Source organism: Notothenia coriiceps, unplaced genomic scaffold (assembly GCF_000735185.1).
Source record: "Notothenia coriiceps isolate Sejong01 unplaced genomic scaffold, NC01 NC01_scaffold00015832, whole genome shotgun sequence".
NCBI classification, from domain to species: domain Eukaryota; kingdom Metazoa; phylum Chordata; class Actinopteri; order Perciformes; family Nototheniidae; genus Notothenia; species Notothenia coriiceps.
The window spans coordinates 1-24620 of record NW_011348533.1 but is presented as its reverse complement, the minus strand read 5'-3'; the positions used below and the strand labels follow the sequence as shown (position 1 = coordinate 24620).

General features: G+C 39.4%; 2 protein-coding genes across 3 annotated transcripts; one reads left to right on the top strand and one right to left on the bottom strand.

Annotated features, from left to right (window-relative positions):
- Positions 1–6542: 6542 nt before the first annotated feature.
- acsl5 (acyl-CoA synthetase long chain family member 5) lies at positions 6543–16560 on the bottom strand. 2 transcript variants are annotated; one of them, XM_010775613.1, is made up of 22 exons: positions 16537–16560; positions 15551–15641; positions 14407–14572; positions 13916–14027; positions 13469–13533; positions 13275–13376; positions 13080–13179; positions 12594–12772; positions 12311–12343; positions 12168–12219; positions 11757–11830; positions 11596–11673; positions 11376–11510; positions 10605–10739; positions 10432–10527; positions 9738–9810; positions 9204–9292; positions 8651–8767; positions 8233–8376; positions 8045–8161; positions 7195–7266; positions 6543–6695 (listed from the first exon to the last, which is right to left on the bottom strand). In XM_010775613.1, the coding sequence occupies exons 3-22, from the start codon at positions 14560–14562 to the stop codon at positions 6561–6563; spliced, it is 2064 nt and encodes a 687-aa protein (XP_010773915.1). In that variant the 5' UTR covers positions 14563–14572; positions 15551–15641; positions 16537–16560; the 3' UTR covers positions 6543–6560. The 2 variants fall into 2 exon arrangements, with proteins under 2 accessions (XP_010773915.1, XP_010773916.1); XM_010775614.1 differs by having other exon boundaries at positions 8060–8161.
- Positions 16561–19373: 2813 nt separating this feature from the next.
- LOC104949281 (guanylate cyclase 2G-like) lies at positions 19374–23232 on the top strand (the record flags this gene model as incomplete). Its single annotated transcript, XM_010775616.1, is given in 9 exon segments — positions 19374–19743; positions 20841–21189; positions 21271–21380; positions 21562–21744; positions 21846–21990; positions 22375–22510; positions 22607–22710; positions 22834–22991; positions 23074–23232. Coding segments are annotated over 9 exon segments (1698 nt in total), but the record flags the coding sequence as incomplete, so codon positions are not given.
- Positions 23233–24620: the final 1388 nt, after the last annotated feature.

The window sequence follows — 24620 nt, the reverse complement described above, 5'->3', positions numbered from 1 at the left end:
CACACACACACACACACACACACACACACACACACACACACACACAGTAAACCTAAAATACACACGTATACCGATGCTAACAGACACCAGTTGGTGAAACACATTCTAATGCTACTAACTAACCTGACATATATCCATGCTTCAAACACCTGACCTCAGTGTGTGATAATCTTAACACCACCAACGTGTGTTTACCAAATGACAGCCTCATCCTCTCCACAAACAAACACTTCACTCGGTGACTTGACATTACCTCACCACAACTGAGGTCATGTTTACTCATTCCATCACAATCCCCCGCACTGAGAGCCAGTGTGGCTGATTCAGTGAGCGCGCTCCGATCATCCAGCATGCTGAGTCAGCTCAACTACACTTTTCCTGTTACAATGACGACTAGGAAAATGCTCATGCAGTGTAAAGGAATACAAAAAACTAACAACGCAGACTAGGCCACCTTTTGTTTTTTCATGACCTTTCATAATTATTTTTACAAAATTATTTATGTAAGATTTTCAAAACTGGTTTTATAAATTGCTATGTATTAGACTCATAATCCAAAAGCAAAACATATTAAGTTTACAACAATTAAAAACTGCAAAATCCCGACATTTTAGCGGCTGAAAGTAAATATTTAGCATTTTTTTAAATGTCAGATATATGTTTACATATCATGATCAGTCAGATACAAACATATATTGTACATACATTAGAGCTGTAACCCTGAATTTATTGATTATTTGACCGTCTGAAAATGATCTACCAATCATGATAAGCTGAATAAAATGCCGGATTTGGACCGTTGGTCAAATAAAACGAGACATTTGAGAACATTATCTTGAGGTGAGGAAAAATGACAGTTATTTTTAATTTCTTTCTGACATATTATGGACTAAACATCATTGCACCCGATGATATAATTCCCAGAATTTTAAAATCTCAAATATATCAGTATTGCTAATAGGCTCAAACATCTAAAATCAAAAGTGGCGCTACAGCTGAAAACAAATGCTTATTCTGACATGACACACCATCATCATTCCCAACAACTAGCCAAACCATGCACATAAATATGACACCAACAGAAGACATTAAATGAGGACTAACTTTCTGATCAGATTGGCAAAAACGCTTTTACACAAAGTTAACCTTTTCACTGTTTTGATAGCATACAAGGAGAAAACCCTTCATATAATGTATGTTTGACTCTCCAGAAGGCTCTGTACTGTACGTGCAAACAGCTCTGCGGGTGGGGTGTAATCTCTTTGTTTTCCATTTGCTTTTGACCAGGACTTAAGTGGAGTCTCATCATGTTTGCTCTGCCACACAGTGTCCTGACAACAGGCAGTTATTACCACCACCACTCAAACCTGCCATTACCATTACAATCTGTGGTCAAACATTAATGGACAGATGGCAGGAAGCACAGACAGATAGGCGCACAAATAGGCAACAGCTACAAGAAATCATCACACACTTATCATTTCCTTAAAGGACACACAGATCAGGGAAAAGTGAATTAACTGCCTTTAAAAATCATTGAATCAATGTATCAGTACTTATACTATTCTTTATAGGTGCACACAATTCATTGTCACTGAAAAGTGCCATAACATGTTTAAAATATAGGCTCAGGAAAAATGAAAGTCAGTTGGTTTCTGGCAAGAGGCCATTGTTTAAACCCTGTGATGCATTTCCAAGTTTCACTTCACCCTCTCTACTCAGCTTCAAGAAGATTCCTTTGATAAAGTTATCACCTACCAATTTAATATGATAAATCAACTCGAGCATTGATCACACCGACATCCGAGAAATTATACAACAAACTCTTAATGATTTGTTCAAATATGAATGTTTGCAACAATCTCTTGAGGTTGCTACTTGATTAAGTTACGGTGCACCTTTTAACTATTTGTCTAACAAATCAACAGTCAAAAGAATGCTTCGATACTAACTGCCAAAGTCGTGGGTAAACATCATTATATTTGCCTTATGTCTTAAGTTTAATTTATTCATCCATAAAATCATGGATTTTACGTCTCTCCCTCATTATTAACCAATTCGGATTGCATGACACACAGGTTAGAAATACTCATAGCTAGTTGAAATATGTCACTAAGTGGACAGTTCCAAGACTAAGAAGTGATGACAAGTCAAAACTACATGTTATTCTGCTGATCTGGTCATTTCAGGAGGAAAGCTGGCATTTTTACAAGCAAAAACTGCAAGCCAACAAACAGTGTGGGTAATGATTCCTGTACGAGGAAAGGTACGCTAAGAAATTAAGATCGAAAAGGTAAATACTGACACATCAGGATTGAATGAAAAAAAAGCCTCAGCAGACTGACAGACATTTATTGACGGGTCATTGTTGATTATTTACTGATAACACAGACTGCTTGTTTATTTTCCCGCTGTAAAACACATTCTTCCACCGGGTCAAGGTTAACACTGGTATGTAGCCTACGACTGTTCATCCAAAAGAAACATGCCAATCACATTTTCCCAGGGACCTAATGCCTTGCCTAATGCCTTGTCCAAAACATATTTTGTTTACCATCAAGAAATAGCCTTCCCATTATAAATGCTGAATAATCGTACATTTACAGTTTAAAATTATACTTCAACGGTTAACATAAAAAATGTTGCAGATTGACTTATCGACTTGATTCATTGTCAATCTCCCAGCTCTAGTGCTAGTGGAGCCTCGCCGCTGCGAAACCGTGCCGCGCCACACTAATTGCGACGCATTTTCGGCTCAGTTGAGGCACCCTCCGCAAGAAGAGGCTCCCTCCGCAAGGTGAGGCCCCACGCAGTCTGCATGTTCGGCCTGTAGGGAGGGACGGCCCTGGCTATGCAACTAATGTTTCAACTACCATAGAAATGAATGGGAATCAATGGCTGCCTTTAACAAGTGCAAATATAGTCATTAAAATGTAGTGAGTGAAAAAAATATGTATTGGGATATGTAGCCTATTTAGGATGTTTAGATTAGGCTTATAAAAAACACACTAATATTGTCCTTTAATTTAAAATAAAGCTTTGTATAAGAAAACCGAGTTTTTTTCTGGGTTGTATGTGTGTGGTGCAGTAATTCAGGTGACAATCAAATATATCCTCACTCATTCCATAGACTCATAGCAGGCCAAAGTGAAACTAACGTTATCAGTGAATTTACTTCATTCAATTTCAAAGTTAACCAGGAAAACGATAATATGCCAACCCACAAAACACAGCCAGCCTTCTGTTACAATAAGAAGAGGATGCTACTATTTGCATTCCATAGTAAATTACCCGAATAGAAATAGCTGTAATGGAATACTTCCGAGTTTTTTTTTGTATTTGTCCAATTTTCCACGCAGAGGAGAATAGGACTCAGAGTCAGGAACTTTGGGGAAGAGTAACACGCTTCTCAACGTTTGTATTTTACAACTTTAACAAACGACCACAAACCAAACAGGAAGAATAACGCTCACATTAAGCATAACAACTGTCATTTTTAGCAGCAGCAGCAGGACGAGTAGTCTTCAGCTTACAGTACCTGTTCCTCTTCGTCACCTGTGGGGGAAGAAGCCATGTTGAAGAAGCTGCTCCGGTTCACAGGTAACTGTGAAAAAGGAGTTGGGAGGAACCAGCTAACTCCTTGCACCGACTGTGAAATAGTGTAAACACGAAAGAGGAAGCGACATTTGAGTGCAGCTTCAGTCTCTGGCTGAACTGAAGGGACGTGTGTCTTCAGGTGTCCCGCAGCAGCCTGGGGAGAGAGCGGTGTGTCTCGGCGTAAACTCCAGGTGAAACGGAGCGAACTCCAGCTGCAGCCCTGAGAGACTGAGAGGAAGCCGCGGGAAAACTCAACACAGGGGGGCAGTGTTGTTCAGGGGAGCTGCAAAGAGTAGGCGAAACCCAAGGGTACAATGTAACTAAGTACATTTACCCAGTTAGTGTAGGCCAATGTACGTACAATTGTCAGGTATACTTGTACTCAGTAGTAGGACACTTTGAGCTCATGTACTGAGTATTTCCATGTATCGCTTTATAGTCTACTTCTACTAGTATAGTAGGGGAGACCAGGGCAGATTGGGACAGAGCTATTTTCTGGGTATTTGAAAGTCACACAAAACTAAAATGTAACATCAAAATGTTGCCTTCATTGACCAGCACTAATTGTTGGACAAAGGACGTCGATTTTGTACTAATTGTAATTTTTGTAATAGGAACAGTGCTATCTATAAGGAATTATAAACATTCCTTATAGGCTTTGTGGCTGCAGTAATGGGAAAAGTACTGATATGTTTCCACATTTCTGAGAGTTTTGCAAGTAAGTCGTTTGTTTATATTGTTCTTATGATACAAAACATCACTAAGCCATGAATGCCATGTTTCCATTCATTATTTTCAACACTACACAGACACTGGTAAATGCTAAAGCCTTGTCAGCATCAGCACATGTAATGTTTGTGCTGTACCAAATGAGGGCAGTGGAGACAAACAAAAAGCTGAACGTTGTTGCTTTGGTTGAACTTTGTGAATTGACTAGCTACATCAATTGACACCATTTCGAAATGTAATCCTTCCATAAATATTGACCTCAAAGTGAAGATTTTGATGAGCATGTGCACAATTGTCAGAAGCAGTGACATGCACTTAGTCGTAAAGTTGTCCTAAATGTATAATACCCGCATATACATTTTGTCTGGTAATCTTCTGATAAGTAGCTCTTCCTTTATTCCACTAAAATGTAATTTTTAAGCTGTGTGGTCTAGGTAACTTTTTTAAGAATCAGTTTTATCATTTTACATTCATTATTTATATTACAAAATATATATATTTCATGTATGATTAATTTCTTAGCCTTTTTTTTTTTTTAAACTTGACTTCAACCCACACATTTAAGCATGTGTTTCCTGTTCCGTGCGATCTCCAGCTGCTCCACAGCACTCACAGGTCAGAGTTCACCTGTGAGCAGTGTTTTCATTTGGCCAAAATAAACTGTGTTGAACCGTGTTTTGAAATTGAGAAGTTATATTTCCAGTATGTTTCATCACCATTTAAAGCACATTTACTGCCACCAAACTGCAGCATCACTCCCACAGCACCACTTCCAGTTTGTGATCACCGATTACATCTTTGAATGTATGCTCTGTGCATGAGGACCCTTTTAAAAATGAGATCAGCATCTCAAAGGGGTTTATCCTCTAATTAAAATTTGAAATAAAATACACATTAATAAGACCAGAAATTTGACATTACGTGCTATGCTTTCTTGCATCGAACAATTGGGACTGTGAGAGGATGATTCACTCAGGCATTGTAGCCAAAAAGTCTGTCCAGCTAACCCCTAGGATGCACTGCAAAACATGTTCTGCACAAGATGAATAACATCATCTTATTGTCTTAAATCAGGGGTGGGGAACCTCCGGCCCCCGGGCCGTATACGGCCCGCGAGACCATTTGGCACGGCCCTCGAGGTGATTTATAAACACACGCAAAAAAGAAAAAAATGAAAGAAATCTAGACCGCAAAAAAATGAAACAAGCGAGTGCCTGTTTTTCCTGGCCAAGGTCAGGGTCCTTGAACACAACACGGGCCTAACGTGTCATCACGTGGTAATTATGTCTCGTCTGACAGAGGTGTAGTGCTGTACGGAGAGCACCAGAACACCGCTCCGGCACTTCCAAAAATGGCAATAGCCTACCCATAAGGAGCCGTAGACTACACATGCCGCAGTTGTTGCGTGGCTGTGTCTTTAGTTGAAAGCCCAGTGGCGATCTGTTCATCTGTCATACTGATCATACAGTCAATAACGTAGTTGTTATTAGCATCTGGTTAGCTAGCTATGCTAACGAATATAAGAAGCTTTTTCTACAACCACTGAGGTAAAGGCACACCTTTATATGATCATTATAGTTATTATAAAAAAATAAGATAATAAAGTAAACTGGTATAAAATACTATATGACAGTAAAATAAAGTTGTTATTAATAAACAAGAATACAGTTTGAAAGGAGAGTGATTTGTAAAATATCCATAAAGAAAAATAAATCTGCTTACAGTTCTGTTTCATATGGGTGTTGAGAGATGTATCCATAGATCTCCTAATGTTGCTCTCAAAGTGCACCAGATTGATGCTTTTAACTTCAACATTTAAAAAAAAATCTTCCCGGGGGAGCATGCCCCCCGGACCCCCGTAGAGGAGGTTAGGTCCTCCACCACTTAAATCATGTCCACATGGATAGGAAACTAAATACATTTGCTCACATCTTGTGTCCATATCTTTCTGTTTTGGTGGTCATGTCACAACCGTGCACGTGCATGAATGCGCGAGTCATGGTAAAATATCTGGATTAAGAGGTTGCTTTTTCTTTGCACAGCATGAAAGAAAGGCCAAATGAATGTGCTGTGATTTTAGTTTTTTTAAGCAGAGGTCAATAATTTGTACGGAATGAGGGCTCTGCTGCCAAAACACTTCTCAGAACATCAGTGTTGTGGATGTTTAAAAAGGCTTCTGCACTAGAGGAATTGTTTGATTCAGACAGGAAAAAAGATGGTGGTGTAATCGTTTATTAGAGATTAGCGTACAGTTTCTCGATCTGTGGCTGGAAGAGGTTTTTGAGCTCAGCCCTCTTGGCCTTCAGGGTTGGCGTTAACAGACCGTTCTCAATGGTGAACTGTTCTGAGTGGAGGTACACGTCTTTTACCTGCAACAGGGAGGAAGAGGAGGGGAGGAAGAGAGTGCAGATGGTTAAAAGTTTGGAAACAAGATTCTGTAAAACATACAAACTGAAAAAAACCTTGACTTTGTTTAAAAGTTGTTGATCTGGTAATAAGAGACAGATTTGGGGGATTTCTGGTCAGTGAGGAGGAAATGAGTCAAGTCTCTGACGTCTGCATGGTCTTGAACTAAACTGAACAAACACTGCTCTTCTTAACCACTAGAGGGTGAACTGAGCTAGGTTTACAGAAATGTACAGCACCAGTTAAACCCAAAGTTAAAATGTGTAAACCTAGCTCATCCAAACAAAAACTTTCAATGGTAAGAAAAGCAGTGATACTGGAGGCGTGTGGCGCAGTGGATAGAGCGTTGGTGTTCAGATCAAGGGAGCACAGGTTCAAACCCCACTGCAGTCCGCATGTCATTGTGTCCCTGGGCAAGACACTTCATAAAAGCGTCTAACAAGTGACATGTAATGTAATTACCTGCTCAAAGGACTTGAGTCCTGCCTCTTTTCCCAGCTTAGTCATGTCTGACAGAATGGCTTTCTTAATTTCCTGTAAACAAAGAAAAAACATCATCACGGTTAGAAGTACTCTAATAAAAAAACTGAACACACTGTTCTAGTTTAATACCCAATTTGGTTGCAGGCATTGTGTTTTATGAGTTTTAGATCAAGGAACAAGACTAGTGATAATGATCATGTTTACTTCTCTGCTGGAGTTTTGTTAGAAAAGTAAAACATACCGAAAAGAGTGGAAAGAAACTGAGTACATTTGTTCAAGTACAACCTTTAGGTACTTGTACTTTACTTGAGTATCTAATTGTATGCTTATCCTTAACACAATTCCAGTGGCAAATATAGTACTGTTTAACTACTATGTTTCACTACATACAAATGGTATACACTTGACCCATTCCGACTTTTAAACAAAGTAGAACTAAAATATATGTTTTATGACTTAGATACAACTTTATTGATCCTGCAGTTAAGTTAATTCAAAGTATATATATATATATATATATATACAGTATATATATATATATATATATATATATATTATTATCAACATTCAACTGATTTACACCTTACTGTATCAATAATCAAATTTAACATGATTATTCATTCGTGACATTTAGCAAAACGAGTACTTTTTGTATATTTACATGCTAATACTTTAACTTTTTATATTTCTACACTAGTTATTATTTTATTTGAGTAAAATATCAGAGTAATTCTTGCACCACTGCTGCACACTGAACTGCATTATAGTGTACCAGATTGTTTGTCTAAAGTTAGTTAGAGTTCTACAACATGAGACAAAGGCCTCCTACACGGAGAAACATTACTGTGTTTTTGCAGAGTTCTTCAATGGAGCCTTTGCACCCAAGACTCGATGCCAAACCTGGCAGGGTGTCGGGATCAGGGACCACGATGGCAATCAGGCAGGACTGCACACACAGAAAACTAGTTTAGTTATCAGTCAGGGTGTGTGTGCTGACTGTAAAGATGCTGCTCTTACCTGTAGACTGTCTCCGTGCACAAACACTTGGGCCACAGTTCCGCTGCGTCCGTACACGTTCTCAATCTTCTCCGGTGCAATGTACTCCCCCTGAGACAGCTTGAAGATATTCTTCTTCCGGTCGATTATTTTCAAAACTCCACTCTATTGTACAGTCAAATAGGAGAAATCAACAAGTTTCTTAAACCTTTTTTCCTTTATGGAGCTCTTTAATTCCACCTTAAATCCCCTTGGTCACACACTGAATACAATCAGCCGATAAGACATCAGGGCTTCATCCTCAAACACACTGCATCTGGTTCATGGGAGTCTGTGGTTGTACTGATTCAGTCTGTGGTAAATGTGAACCAAACTCATTTACATTGTGGAGAAACAACATTTACTGGAATCTTCCCGTTATCTGGGTTTTGGTTCTTACCGGAAGCCATTTCCCGATGTCTCCGGTGTGGAGCCAACCGTCCTTATCCAGGGCCTCTGCAGTCGTCTTTGGGTCCTTCAAGTACCCCTTGAACACATTTTTACCCTTGATACACACCTGAAAGAAGAACAATAAATACATTATTATTTAATAATCTAATTTTGCATGGTCATATAGCTTTTAAAAGTGCAGTAAAAACTATTCATTAACAATTGTTGCTTACTAAACTGAAATATTAAAGTCTTTCAGTTTTTTTAAGACTATTGAGAAATAGAAATACAAAGTTTAATGTGTGGTAAATGGTTTTGTCTTCACAAAAAGGCAGCAATACAAGATGGTGATTAAAATAGAAACATATATTCAATATCTGCCTGAGACTAATCAGGTTCTAAGTGAATCAGTGATAGTTTTCCATTACGAAATACATCGAAAAACTGCTAAAAGATAATTCGGCATACTTTTCTCTGTTGGATGTTACCAAAATATAAAAAAATATAGGCTAAAAACTAAATCAACAGGTTTCAAGCAATCTTCCCTAATTCCATTATCTTACCTCTCCTTCTCCATTTGAAGCAAAGTAGTTCATTTCTTCGACATCCGCCAACTTCACCACATTACAAGGCAGCGGCCCCCCAACATGCCCTGTTGGTAAAAAGATTGTGTTACAGGATTTCTTGCCTATAAAATAACCAAATCTCTTATAGTATTTAAAGCTATATGAACATGTGATTTATAGAAAGCTGAAGATGAAGCAATAAGACCCTTTAGTTAAGTGCCAAAAAATACACTGTAAAAGTTAAAATCCTTTATTTTAAAATAGTATTCAAGGACAAGTACATTAGTATAATCATTATTGGTAATTTGCTTGTTTCCATTATCAATCTATATATTAATGAATGCATTGCAGAGGAATAACATATACCATATTTCCCTTGGGTTAAAGTATAAAGTCAAAGTCAAATGGAAATACTGGAGTACACATTTGATTTACCGTACTTGTTTGAGTAGTAGAAGTTTCCACCATGTTTATATGGCAGGTTTAGCTTTATATCAGAGTAGGACATGTGCGGCAGGTTAGACTGCATACCTGAGGTGGCGTCTCCCGGCATGGTGAAGGTGCAGGCGGCGGTGCACTCCGTCTGTCCGTACGCCTCGAAGATCTGAGAGGAGAAGCCCAATCAGAGAGAGATCAAAGATTATTATGACAGCATGGAGCGATGAGATGAACGCCGTTGTGGTTCAAACTACCTCAAGTATTTGACTGCTCTTAAAACTGGGTCGAATCGGCAAAACAAAGTGGCCAATTCGGATCACAGAAAGATTGCATTTAGGGGATTGAATACAAAAATGTAAGGAGGCCAATTTAAAGAGGTGGGGAGGGAGGAAAAGTTCTGACATATTTTAAAAAGCTTTCCTGAAATCTTGATTTGCACAGTGGAAAACAAAGTGTTGCAAGAAATAAATAAGTAAAGATATATAGAGAAGAGAAGAATAAACAATAAGGGTATACGAAACCAAAATAGGAGTGAAAGTTAAAATAGAACCAGTATACCAGAGAAATTAAGACAAAATTACACCAGACTAAATTATAATATGGGAAGTGTTACTACAATATAGTGTGTATAAAAATAAGTAAACAGTAAAAGATGGAATAATAATAAAGTATTATAAGTATCAAAATATAGAAAATCAGTCCAACAGATGTGATTCAAAATCAAGTAAATAGGACCTGCTTAAAATAACACATTTCCTTTTAAATGTACAGTAACAATGCTTCTTACCTGGCAGCCCAGAGACGCCCTGAGGAAGTTGAGCACAGATGGAGAGATGGGTGCTGCCGCCGTCACCATGACCCGAACTCGCCCCCCCAGAGACTCCTGCAGTGAGGATAGAGCGTGTTCAACATTCACCGACTTCCTGTTCTCTGTACGTATCTCTGTGAGCGGTGCTGTACCTGGACTTTGTGGAAGATGAGTTTGTCCCAGATGCTGTTCTTCCTGACGATGCCCTGCTTCACTTCAGCAAACTTCCTCTCCACAGCGAAGTTCAGCAGCCACTTCTTGAAGGAGGTTTTGGCGCTATTCTGAACCTGTGGATGTTTGATTACAGCATTTAATATAAGAATTGTGGGTTGATGTTAAGCGGATTGAGAAGCAAGGGGTCTTTTTGTTCAGTAAAAGTTGAAATACCTTTTAAAAAACCTGTGTTAGAAATTGTTACTATGCAAGCATGTCATACAAATCAGGAACATTTTCTTAAAAGCAAAATGACCCTTATGACATAATAGTACATATTGCATCATTTAAATACTAAACTTATAACATGAGTGTAAAATCAGGATATTCCTGTTATAGTTTGTTGTGGTGGAACACATTTCGAACTTTGAACTAATGATTATTTGTATCTTGGATACATCTTCTGATTCTTTCCAACATGAATCAATTGATTGCAATGGTTTAACAATTGTGAGAAAATGCACATTACAGGTCCTCAGAACCCAAATTAATATTTTAACAATGTTTGTTTTTGTCAGTAGAATAGTCCGAGATTCAAAACATTAAAGATATATTAAAATAATAAAAAAGTTAAAGGCAAAACATTTTTCAATTTGTGAAGCTCAAACCAGGAAATAGCTTTACATGAAAAAATGTGAAAGCACATCAAATGACTCTTTAGTGTACAGTTATAAATGTATATTTCATTTCAAACGCTGTTGATCACTGACTTTGTCGTAGACGCGGTTGAGGAGTCGAGGCACGGCGGGGAAGATGGTGGGCTGCAGCGCTATCATGTCGTCTGGCAGCAGTCTGATATCTCCCTGGAAGAACCCCACCTTAGCCCCAGCACCATACATCACCACCTACAAAAAAACGATAAAATTCAGTCCTCCTCAAAAAATCTATTAGTAATACAATGACTTCAAAAATGTCAAGGTCAGATCTCACCTGTACCACTCTCTCGAACATGTGTGCTAAAGGCAGGAAGGAAATGCTGACATCCTGAGTGGTTGGACCACCTGCAACCTGCGGGACGCAGAGGCTGTTAGCAACACAGAATTATATGATACTTCATTAAAATATGGCATCTAATGGTTATTAAAACATACCTCTATGCTCTTGATGACACCCGCAACATCAGAGACCACGTTCTCATGGGTCAACATCGCTCCCTTGGGGTTTCCTGATAAAGAGAAGTAAAATATTTCACCTTTCATGACATTACATTTCAGGTAACAAACATGTAGGTTTTATAATAACTTAGTTGAAAGACAGAACACACAATGCACATAGCAATGTAAAAAACATTAAATAAAAAGAAGAGGATTGACCATTGACGTAGCCACCAAGTGGCTAAAAGAAACCACAGATAATAGCCTAGCTTGCTTTTCATGATTAAAATGCTCCGTCACATGTAAGATTTAACGATCATGGAGACACAGGACTGTTTTTAATGATGAATTCCTATTCTTTAGGATTGAAAAAAGCCTCACTCAGCTGATAAATACGAAATGTCTCACCTGTAGTGCCGCTGGTGAAGCAAACAATACTGAGATCCTCTGGCTTTGGTGGCTGTTGGAACATGAAATGACCACATTAGAACAGCATGCAGCTTGTCAAATCTCATAAAAATGGATTACATGAATATATCAGAATGACTTACAATTGGGTCTTGGAGATTACTTTTCCCCAAAGCCTGGAGAACAGAAGAAAACAGGCTTTCAATAATGTTGATTCTACAACTTAATGCTTGTTCAGAAGGGAAACACAATCTCAATTGAAGCCAGTATAAACACGAGCAATGACTCTGCACTTATTTGTGTTAAAATGTGGATGGAAATTAGCTCAAGGCTAAATCTGGCACTGTTACGCTTGACACATTTTAATGTAAGTGTTCATTACTGTGCATTGTCCCTGCCAAATAAACAATTAAATAAATAAATTACCTCCACATCCTGCATGGACATGATGTCCACCCCACACTTGGTTCCCCGCTCGACCAGCTCAGAGGGAAAGGGGTCCATGATGACGATGGTTTTGAGGACTGGAGTCTGGCCTTCCTCTCGGCTCTGCAGCAGTGTTTCTGCTTTCTTCTCATTGTCGCACAGCACTGTGGAGATCTCCGCTGAAAAGAGAAACAAATGTTTACCGTAGTACCATTTAAATTGACAGTATAGAAGAGGCAAAAGCGGATAAAAGTGTGGTTAGGGAGAAAACACTTACATTAGGATTAAAAAACAATGCTTATAAGCTACTGCATTTTCCCTGCTCGTTGTCTTGTGATAAAGCTTCCAGAAGTGATATCAAAAGCCTTGATTGAAAGTGGGGTCGAGGTTAATAAGTGTGAAGGTGTGTGTGTGTGTGTGTGGGGGGGGTGAGCTACTGGACTCTGTTATTAGCCGCATTAAGAGTGCAAGAGAAGATCCAATTACCTCGGTCGATAATGAACACAAGAGCTTCAGGACCCAGGGTGTCGTAAAGGGGAACTGCTACCATGGAGTAGGTGTAGCAGGCCTGTTCGCCAATAATCCACTGCAAGGGACCCATATAACACAGAGACAGCCTTTACAGTGTTGTAACTAACAAAGAAAAACACCTGTATTCCCGTTAGCACCGCCTACACTCACCTCAGGTCTATTCTGTGCAAAGATGCCGATAAAAGTGTCAGAGTTGGGCTTCAGTCCTTTATGAAGAAGCCCTGACCCCAGGTGCTCCGCTCTATCAGACACCTTCAGGAACAGGAAGTGGAGTAAAGGTCAGCAAGGGTTTACAGCAGTTCATATTTACTTTGTTGTTTCTCAAATGTTGCTGTTTTTTTTACCTGTTTGTACTTCAGCCACTGGTACGGCTTCCCAGTCTTTCTGTAGCCCAAGCATGGTCCGTTACCTGGGAATGAGATGACTTTAAAGACCAGACACTACAGGTAAAATTGCTTCCTCTTTAAAACTAGCTAAATAAAGGTGTACATTTTACTAACTTTGCCTATTTGTGTCTATATTTCTCCCATCAGTTACCAATTCAGAACACCTCATCAGCATATTGAAACATATGTTCAGAAAACTTGTAATACACAAAATAATAGTCTTAAGTAATTAACTAGATTCCCATCTTTATTTTGAAAGTGTTTACAGAGGGGTTTGTTAATATGCCATTTATAGCCTTGTAAAAAAAATGGGGTTCCTAAAAATGTGGCAAAACTGTTTCATTTTCTTAAGGGTTGTATTATGTTCTAATTCATGGAGTGATACAAAGAGATCTCCAGTATCACCTGAAACCTTAAGGCCCCTCTGAAAGACCTCATAGAGTGTCTTGGCGTCTTCATGGTAATACGAAATTAGGTCGTTGTTATCTTCAAGCAACATACTCTTCCTCGCTCCATCCTAAGGACAAAAAGCAAAAATAATAAGGATTACAATATCGTTATGGAACCTTTTAAAACAAAAGCTGAAGGACAACAAGGAAAAGAAAAAAGAATGAACATGAAAACAGAGATAAAATGCCAAAAAGCACCAAATAAGATTACAAATATATGTATTGAGTATTCTATAGAATGCATAGATGGAAATAATCAAAACGAAACATTATAATGAGAATAATCAGTGGTGGAGATAAAAAAAATACAAAGTACCTCAAGTGAACTTTCTACCAATCAGTGCTAAGGTCTCAGGAACTATACTGTATATGAAGATGAACTATTGATCTCTTCGACATTGTGTGTTGCACTTCTACTACCAACACTCTGAATGGACAGCTCTCTACCTTGATGCCCTCAGACTGGTGGTGGAGGTCTAAGGAGCTGGGCAGGGGGCTGGGTCGTGTGTGCAGGTAGAACACGACGCCAGCTGCCAGGGCGAACAACGAGACGATGGCCGAGGTCGGCAGGGGCGAGAACAGAAGCTGGAGCAGGAAGTCCATGGTGCAAGGTCTGCTGGGATGCAGAGCAATGTGAATTAGAGATATTAGCACTTTGACACATAGAGTTGATTGTATAACTGTTTAAGATGTACAGTCTGTTTTGCCATCCTCAGCTCCTTAAAACTTGGTTTTGTCTCCATACTGTAATAACTAGAGGTCAAAGTCAACACGACTTGTGCAACACTTATGATAATCTCTGCAGATAGAGTCCCCGACACGAAAGTCAGAGAAGTCTATATATACAGTGATACAGCTGCAAAATAGTGAGTATTTCCGAACACTGTTAAACTAGTGCGGAATGATGTTAAACACATGGTGGAACAAATAAAAAGTTATTCTCCTTAAAAAGCATTAACTAAAAATGTTCTTGACCTTTGACACAGGTTGTGTGTCACATTGTGAACTACACTAAGGGCCAAGGGTAATCATTTTATGAGTCTGATTGGGAACAACTTGTTTTATGGTATCAGAAAATGATTAATCTATTATTTTTCAGATACTTCCATTCGTCTTGATTTAATAACACAAAGTGATTTAAATACATTTTGTTTATTGTTGATAGTATTGTTATTTTTCAGTGTGGACCCCAGGAAGACTAGCAGCACTTTATATTTTAAGTGAAGAAAGAAAGAGCACCTGTTTGCTTGCACCATGAAAGAAAAGAAGCAGGTTATGCAAGTAAAGTGAAAATATAACTAAAGGATATTATATAGAAGGAATCTCAAATCAAGCAACATAAATCAAGCAAAGACATTTTTTTCTTACGAATGCAGAGCGACAGTGTGCATTTGCGTAAAGTAAAATACTAATGAGAGAGAAAGAAGGGTCAACTATATTAAAATATATCAGTATTCATCAGTTTGTTTATCAGAATACATTTGAAATGTATGAGTGAGGTAGACTGATATGCAAATTGCAAACAACAAACACAATTATAATTCCCATCTTCATTATTATTGATGAATGCGTAATGCCACAGCTTTCCTACCTGCTGCCGGTCCTCTCAGGTGTTCCACTCCGCTCTTAGCTCACACGCAGGTGTCTGTGTGGTTTGTGTGAGCACAGCAGATCTTCCTCCTCTGCTCTGAGGAGTACAAGAACTCATAAAGACAAGGTCAGAGGAACCTTTGAACCTTCCACCTTCACTTCGACTGATAACAAAACCTGACATTGAACTGCTCCAAGGTGTAATTCATGATATTAAAGTGTGTGTGTTGCAATTTATTATACATGTATTTCAAAACCGTCAGCTCTATCAACCAGTTATTGCTTTAATTTCAGTCCAGATAACGCTCATATCTGAGGCGATGTCTGAGGAAGTGAGATGCTGCAGCTGATGAAAGGTCAATAATCTTATCTAGCGTTTAACGTATTCAAAGTCCTCACACCTCAACAACAAAACAAACCTTACAGTTCTCTTTGAAAAATAGCTAGTATGCATGTTAAGTAAGTTAAAAGGTCAACCTGTGCTCATACAGCGCCGCAACTCTGTAAGTGCAAGCCATACAGTATGAATATGTAAGGGGCCCTATTATGCTAACTTTCAGGTGCATATGTATACTCTGTGTATCTACTGGGACACATTTCCATGCTTTAATGTTCAAAAAGCTCTTTATTTTTCTCATACTGCCTGTAACGACGAGACGCCGTTACTAGAGCTCTCGTGAACATGTTTATATAATTTATTGATGTAGTATTTATTTAATGGTATAAGTGTTCACCCCCATCTTGTCTGTTGCTTCCGGTCGTCTCTGTGTTCCCTCCTACTGATTACCCTATTGTGTTCACCTGGTGCCCTGTGTTTGCTCCTCCCCCCTCACCTGTGTCTAATTGCTCGTCTGTGTGTGTATTTAAGTGCTGTTTCTTGTTGGGCTGAGTGTGTGTATGAGATCGTTGTGGCTGCAGGATGTGAGAAAGGAGAACAGCAGGATTGAGGCTGTGAACTTTGTGCACATTTTTTGAATAAATGCCCACCCCGGGTTATAATTTTGGACGTTCTGCCTCTGCCTCCTTGCTTGGTCGGGCCGCTCAACGGTCAGTCTCACACTGCCTGTGCTGCAGCACCTCTTTTCACCCTCCATCTGAAACCAGAGCCCAGTCTGCTCTGATTGGTTAGCTGGCTGGCTGTCTCTGTTGTGAGTGGTCAACCGCTTAGAGATGTTCCGCCCCTTAGCCTATCTCGTACAATGTGCTGGAGCGCTAGACAATAGAAGAACATGTGTTACGTAGTGATGTCATTATGTTACAGAAAAAAACTATGGAGTAAAATGGAGGCGTTTCAGGCAGGGGGGGGGGAGCGTGTGGGAGAGAAAATCAGAACACAGGGCTTGCACCAAAAACTTATACAACAAATGAAAAAAAGCATAATAGTGTCCCTCAATAACATTTACAACATATTTCAACACCCCCACAAATTGCATATTTCTCAAATGTTTTCATTAAAATGTTCACGAATTAAATTGTTTAATTTTTATGAAGTTACATCAGACTCTTCTAGAATTAAGACCAGCCAAGTCTCTCAGTGTGAAATATTCGACTAAATTGTACTTTCTTGAACACTGAAATGAATTTGATTGGAATGAAAATAACCGTCTAGTAGACTTTCTAAACATATTTTCCTATGATAAAGGTTTTTTTTCCAGGTCAGAAAGGTGTTATCAGCACATACAGCAGGTTGTGTCGGTGTAGCTGCCTCAATTAAAATAAAAAGGAAAGATAAGCTGGAATTGCACCTTTGATCAGACTGATTAAAAAAAGTAAGACCATGCAACTTTTTCGGGACAGCAGTCATCGTGGACACGCCACAAATAATGTATGCTAAAATCATAAAATGGGGAGGAGAAAATAAAGACGGAAAACGCTGCAGCAATATCCAATATCCAATAAAAGTTAGTATGGTATATTTCTTCCTTGTTCTGCCTGTGAATCTATCTTTTAATTAATGTCATCTTTTACAAAGCAATTATTTGGTTGTCCAATCATATAAACAGATGTCACCTGAATGTCATGTATGCATTTTAATGGTGTCTCTTGAAGGATTTGATTGTGCAGGATATGTGAGTTGAAGGTAAAGGTTCATTAGGAGAAGCTCTGAGGTTACCTGGTGGGATTAGCAGAGGTGCTGAGATCTCTTGGGGAAGAAAAGCAGCTGAAGCCAGAAACACCAACAAGCTGCCCACCTCTGGTCATTAGCACCTGAAAGTGCACTCAGGTGTGTGTGTGAACTTCTCTGTGCCAGCGAGCAGGGCTCAACCTGCCTCATCAGGTTTCTGCAGATAAAAATCCCAGGGGGTCATCAGCACACATTTCACGTGTTTTTATTTGTCGTAATTAAATTAGCCTACATTCTGATTGTCCACCCTCCTCATGCATGTGTGTGTGTGTGTGTGTGTGTGTGTGTGTGTGTGTGTGTGTGTGTGTGTGTGTGTGTGTGTGTGTGTGTGTGTGTGTGTGTGTGTGTGTGTGTGTGTGTGTGAGTGTGTGTATGAGTGTGTGTGTGTATGTGTGTGTATGTGTGTGTATGTGTGTGTATTGCGTGTGTGTGTGTGTGTGTGTGTGTGTGTGTGTGTGTGTGTGTGTGTGTGTGTGTGTGTGTGTCGGTGTCTCTGTGTGTCTCTCTGTGTGTGTGTGTGTGTGTGTGTGTGTGTGTGTGTGTGTGTGTGTGTGTGTGTGTGTGTGAGCATGCATGTGTCCCTGTGAGAGTTAGAAAGAGAATACGGGGAACTTTGACACTGGCTTTATGAGGGATAACTGAAGGAGGACTGGTTGTAGTAGCTTTGGAATTTACTGATTTATGGTTAATACATTTAACAGGTGATTTATTTAGCAGTAGAATAACTAATAGATGTTTTACTTAAGGTAAGGTTGCAGTACTACAGTGTAGAACAATTGGAAATAGTAGGTAACTTCTGCATTTAATATCAATTTTTTTTATATAAGGGTATTACATGTAATTAACAAAACAACAGATAAGATACTAAGCAATCACAAAAACAGGAATATCTCAAATCACCTTAAAACACGAGTCATGAAAACAACTCAAACTAATTGGGTTTAGTTTTAAAGTTTCTACATTTATCTATAAAAGAATTCCCATGCTGCATTCAAAACTTCACTTAAGTAAAACTAAGTGAAAGCATCAAAAATATACTTAAAGTACCATAAGTAAAGGTTAATGTATGAATATGTATATCACTTTTAAGTTGTAGTTGCTTAAGGTGGACCTTATTTGCATTGGTTTATATACTGTTTGGTAGTTAGATAAAGTGGCTTCTGGTTTTATTCTCTGTTATTAATCTACAGTACAGTAGGTGTATGATATAATATAAGATTTTGAGAAATGTAGTGGAGTAAAAAGTATAATATTTGTCTTTGAGATGTAGTGGAGTAGAAGTAGAAAGTAGCAGAAAATGAAAATAATAATAAGTACCTCAAAGTAGTACAGTACTTAAATAGAGCACTTGATTAAAAGTAGTTCTTACACAAATACACAAAAACGTGTATCTTATAAAAAAACTGTCGTTTTGGAATCAAATAAGAGTCACATGCTATTTTTGACCAAATAATATTAATGTTAAAATTATAATATGTCTATACAGTTAATGAGATAAAACGAATCTACTTTAATTAAGACATAAAATTCAAGCATGGGGTCCTCTTTGACCGTGATCCAAGACAATACTCTATTAAAAGAGAAAAACAAAGAAAATAATGCACTCAATGCCCTTTTGGACCTCCCACCCTCCTCCACATATTTACATGTTCTCCTCCCTATCACAAAGTTGGATGTTGTCTATTTAAACCCTGTAACATGGATCACCTAATAGGATGGAAGTGATGATGAGGGTGGTGTATTCTCCTGACATGAGGCTCATATTGGTGCTGCACTTCACACTGACAGCCGCCACCGTCACCAATAACGACACCAACAGGCTGATCATCGGCTTCCAGGCTCCCTGGAACATCTCGTTCCCCTTCAGCGCCCTGCGGCTGGGCTCCGCCCTGAAGATCGCCGTGGAGAAGGTGAACACCAACCCCTCCTTCCTGGGGAACTACAGTCTGGATTTTGTCTTCAAGGATACAGACTGTAGTCCTAAAGTTTCCCTGGAAGGATTCATTCAGCAGGTGTGGAGCGAGAATGTGTCCGCGCTGTTTGGTCCAGCGTGTCCCGAAGAAGCTGAGGTATGATCCATGTGATGCGGAAATTGATCATTCTTGCATTAGATGTTGCAAAAAAGGTAATTACATTTATAAAGATAAAACTTTATAACTTTAAATAGTTTTTATTCCTAAGACTTTTATACTTTTAGCTAAGTAGCCTAATGGTGAATGCAGGGATTCGATTTCTTATTTGGTTTTATTGTTCATTATTAAACATTATTGCTTTTTCTTCATTAAAGTGACAGCGTATTTTTAAAAGCAATTGCCCCAAAGTTAGAAAGAAGCTGATGTGCATAAGTTGTTCCTGGGAAGATAAACACAGAAAACAAGCACATTACATTCAACAATTTCTATCAATGTGAGATAATAAATAGAATCAGTATGAGAAATATAATAAATACAAGATAAATATTAGTGGTGACCCTTTGGTGCTAATTTTAGCCAAAGCTTGAGGCTGGTTTTAAACACTGCAAATCTCTAATCTTTCTCTCTCTTTCTTTAGTTGTGTATGATTACATGGTGATATTTCTAATTATCCGTAAGTAAAATATCTAAATACTTCTTTAACCACTGGGTAAAACTGGAATCTGATCCACTTCTCTTCATATTCTCTTCATGGTGAAGGTTTACAGATGTGTTACACCTGGCTCAAACCGAAGCACATTCAGTGGAAGGCATATGTTTTCAAACCATGCTGCTGTAGATTGTAAATCATGCAAAAGATGGGAGAAAAGAGAAAAAAATACTGATATGATGTGCTGAATCTGGTACAGTATGTCCTTAGTTTTCTTCCCATTTCTGCATGATTTATACTCTGCAGCAGCATGGTGTCTTCTACAATTATTTCACCAGGAAGCCCTCCAAAAATCCCTACATCAACATACAAATCTCATATTGATATTTTTGTTTAACAACTCAAATAGCTGAGGTAAACACTAAACCGGGTTTAATGTGGTAGAATTGTACGGTATATTTTCATCAAACCTGCAGGCTATGGAAAGACGTTGTTTCTAACAGTTTCTAAGGAGAAACAAGGTAGATTGTGTACTTTTCATGGAAAATTACTTTTAAAAAGGTATTTTGTGGATTCCTAAAGCTTTTTAAAACATTATTTCCAGGTCACCGGTCTCATTGCATCGACATGGAACATCCCCATGTTTGGATTTGTGGGTCTATCCGCTAAAATGGACAACAGTGACATCTACGATTCCTATATAAAAGTTGTGCCGCCTCTTAAAAGAAGCTCGGAGGTCCTGATAAAGACCCTGGAGTTCTTCGGATGGAGCCACGTGGCGATGATCGGAGGGGGCTTAGAATCGAACACTTGGGACAAAGTTGATGCTCTGTGGAAAACCATCGAGGAGCCCCTGAGAGCCAAATTCCAACTAGCTGCTGCGCTCAAGTTTGACACCAGCAATCAGAAGCTGATTTACCGAAATGTTAAGTTAATCTCAACAGTGGCCAGAGGTAAGAAGGAAATAGTTCGAGGCTCGTTCAAACCACGCATAACCATATTTCTGACTAGTAAATGTGTCCTTTGCCATGCAGTGATTGTGGTGCTAACAAACTCAGAGGACTCCATGGCTCTGTTGCTGGAGGCTGAGCGACAGGGTCTGATGCATGGTGACTATGTGTTCTTCCTGGTGCAGCATTTTGAAGTCAGTGGCAGTGTGGTGAGTAGAAATCTAAAGTTACGCACATAATCAGCTGAGGTAAAAGTCTCCCGCACCATTAATTGGACTACAAGCTTTGGAAATGGAAAGAACAATTATGAACTGCTGTCAACAATAACTTATATTTTTCTTCCATGTGAACTGTATCAATCTCTTTCCTGAGCAGGATAACTTGTGGAAATATGCCGTGAACAACAGGATGGACCAAGCTGCCATCAGAGCTTTTGACATGACCTTCATCATTGGCCAGAAATCCTACGATGGCTATGAGTATTTTGACTTCTTTGAGCGAGTTTTTCAAAGACTTAAGGAACACCCGTTTCAGAGCCACCTGTCTTCTGAAAGAGAGGTATGCACCCATGTTTTCCTGAGCTGTAACAACTCATTTTCCAATTCTTCTGATAAAAAGTAAAATCACATATACAATTGTTTAATTTTCTGTTATTTCAGGTTAGCCCGTACGCTGCCTACCTGCACGACGCAGTGCTTCTTTACGCCATGGGGCTGAAGGAAGTCCTCAAAGATGGAAAAGACCCTCGAGACAGAAAGGAGCTCCTGCGGAGATTAAAAAATAAAAACAACATTCGATTTAATGGTTAGTACGGTACTTGCTCTTATTATTGTATTATTTTGGGAGGAGTATGGATATCGAAACCAGAGATGATTGTTGTTTTGCTAGGTAGCCAAATATGTATATATGTAATTTATCAGTTTATTTATGATTTATAAAATCTAGGAAACTACAGGTAACTACAGCTCGAAAATATAAATATATATAATATAAATTATTTACTTCTTTATTTTATTAAACTTGGGTACATTTACATTTTTCTGAATGTACAATGTCTATTTTCAAATAAAAACTAAATTATGTTTTGTAGAGTAAAAAGAATACTTGCCTCTGAAATGTAGCAAAAAAATAGAAATGTTAAGTAAAGTATATATGTTTCTTTTTTTTCACCACGGATTATTTTTACAGGGGCCTCTGGACTAGTCCATTTTGACGAAGAGGGGGAGAGAAATTTGGACTATTCCATTTATGACCTGCAGCTTGTGGGAGACCAAACCAAGTTTGTATCCATCCTCAATTTCGACAGTCAGACCAAAGATGTTCGGTAAAATATGTATAAAACTAAATACATCAAATCATTTCATATTTGTTTTCATGATTACAATTAGGGGATATCACACCAAAAAATATTTCATTTCAGGCCAACGTCTATGTTTGCTTCTGTGGTCTGGCCAGGAGCAGGACCTCCCTCTGACAAACCAGAATGCGGGTTCAACAATGAGTTCTGTGAATGGCTCATTAATGGTAAGTAGTAGAATATGCATCTAGTAAATTCAGCAATCATCTAAATGTTATGTTTGCTAAAGACCACTCGTGAAACAAACCATACTAACCAGCATCATCATGTCCCTTGTTGATGGGGTGCAGACATCGCCCTGCTGGCTCTGCTCGTGGGCTTCCCCCTCATTGGTATTCTGGCAGTTTTGTGCATCGGAGTCCTAGTTCTGCAGAAGTTTCGTCTCCAGACGAGGCTGGACGGCTCCCGCTGGTGGCTGATCAACTACAGCGACATCACCATCATCAAGGTATGATGCGCTGTATGAGCACTGAAACAGATAGAGAATGAGCATACATCTGTGTATGTCTACATTTTGCTTTTGTTCACAGGCTTCTTCTGTGTGTGTCCTCTAGGGATTTCATGGTTTATCTCTGAGCACCACGGCCAGTCAGAGAGAGAGCAACAGCTCTCACTCTAATTTGTCCAACAACAGCATGAGGGACAAGCCAGTGAGAGAACACATCTACACCACCATAGGTCTCTACCAGGTACCAGAGTTTGAAATGAGCATACTGTACTGTATAATTGTTCTGTAGTTATTGTAGCTAAAACGGCGATTTCTGAGAGATTTTAAATCTCAGATCTGCTCAACTCAACCTGTAAGACAGGTCTCAGTGGGTCACGCGCCTTAACCCTGCATTACAATAGGCAGGAACACTCTGCTGATTGCGCGAAGTGCAAAACAGTTAACTAATTAGAGGGGCGTGCCCCCACAGCTGTGAGAACTCAGCAATCAGGTGTCCATCTTAGGTGGCTCTTTCCTGGAGCGTCAGCTTCAGCCCAGACGAAGACTGACAAAGACATTGGAGTCCTGCCGGAGTCACGAGGGAGGCAAAGAGGAGGCAAATCCTACTTTGATTGAGCTAAGTATCGCTGGTGTTTTCTTTTGTTTTGTTTTATTCAATTCTCTTTGGTTCTCTAGCCCCTCATGCTATAATCATGTGTATTTTCTCCATTCCTGTTCATGTGTCCTCTCGCAATTATCACTGGCCCCGTGTATCTCCTAATCGATTTAACCGGCCTGCTCTTGTCTATCCCACATGCTCCACTGAGATCCAACATCTCGTTTCAGGGGGCCTGTGGAACTGCCAGTCAGCTGTTCCTAAAGCTGACTCCATCTCTGGCTACGCTTCCCTGCAGTCTCTGGATTTCCTTGCTCTCACGGAGACCTGGATTACTCCATCCAACACATCCACCCCAGCAGCTCTCTCCACAGCATATTCCTTCTCCCATACACCCAGACCCTCTGGCAGAGGAGGTGGCACTGGTCTCCTGCTCTCTCCAAACTGGAGCTTTTCCCTCTTCAAGCTACCTAACTTCACTCCTTCCACCTTTGAATTCCATGCCGTCACAGTAACCCATCCTATACAATTAACCATTGTTGTTCTCTACCGTCCACCAGGCGCCTTGGGGGACTTCTTGGAGGAATTAGATAATCTCCTCTCACACATCCCTGAAACTGGCCCTCCCGCTGTACTTCTCGGAGACTTCAAGCTCCAGACAGGGAAGATAGACGAACTAACATCTCTGTTAACCACCTTTGCTTTCTCACTGTCTCCATCCCCACCAACTCATAAAGCTGACAATGTCCTTGATCTCATATTCTCAAGGAACTGCACTACTTCTAATCTCTCTGTAAACCCGCTCCACACATCCGATCACTTCTTCATTTCATTCTCCCTACCCCTTTCCAAACATAACAAACTAATCTCTTCTAACCAGTGGCGGTTCTACGGGGTGGCACGGGGTGGCAGCTGCCACCTCAGAAAAATTTGGCAGCTTTGTTTTGAAAGAAAAGTTGTGGCTCATCGGACATTTATTAGAGAAAATCTCTAATGTCCGAGTGCAAGTGAATGCAGCACAAGACGCGAGCCTT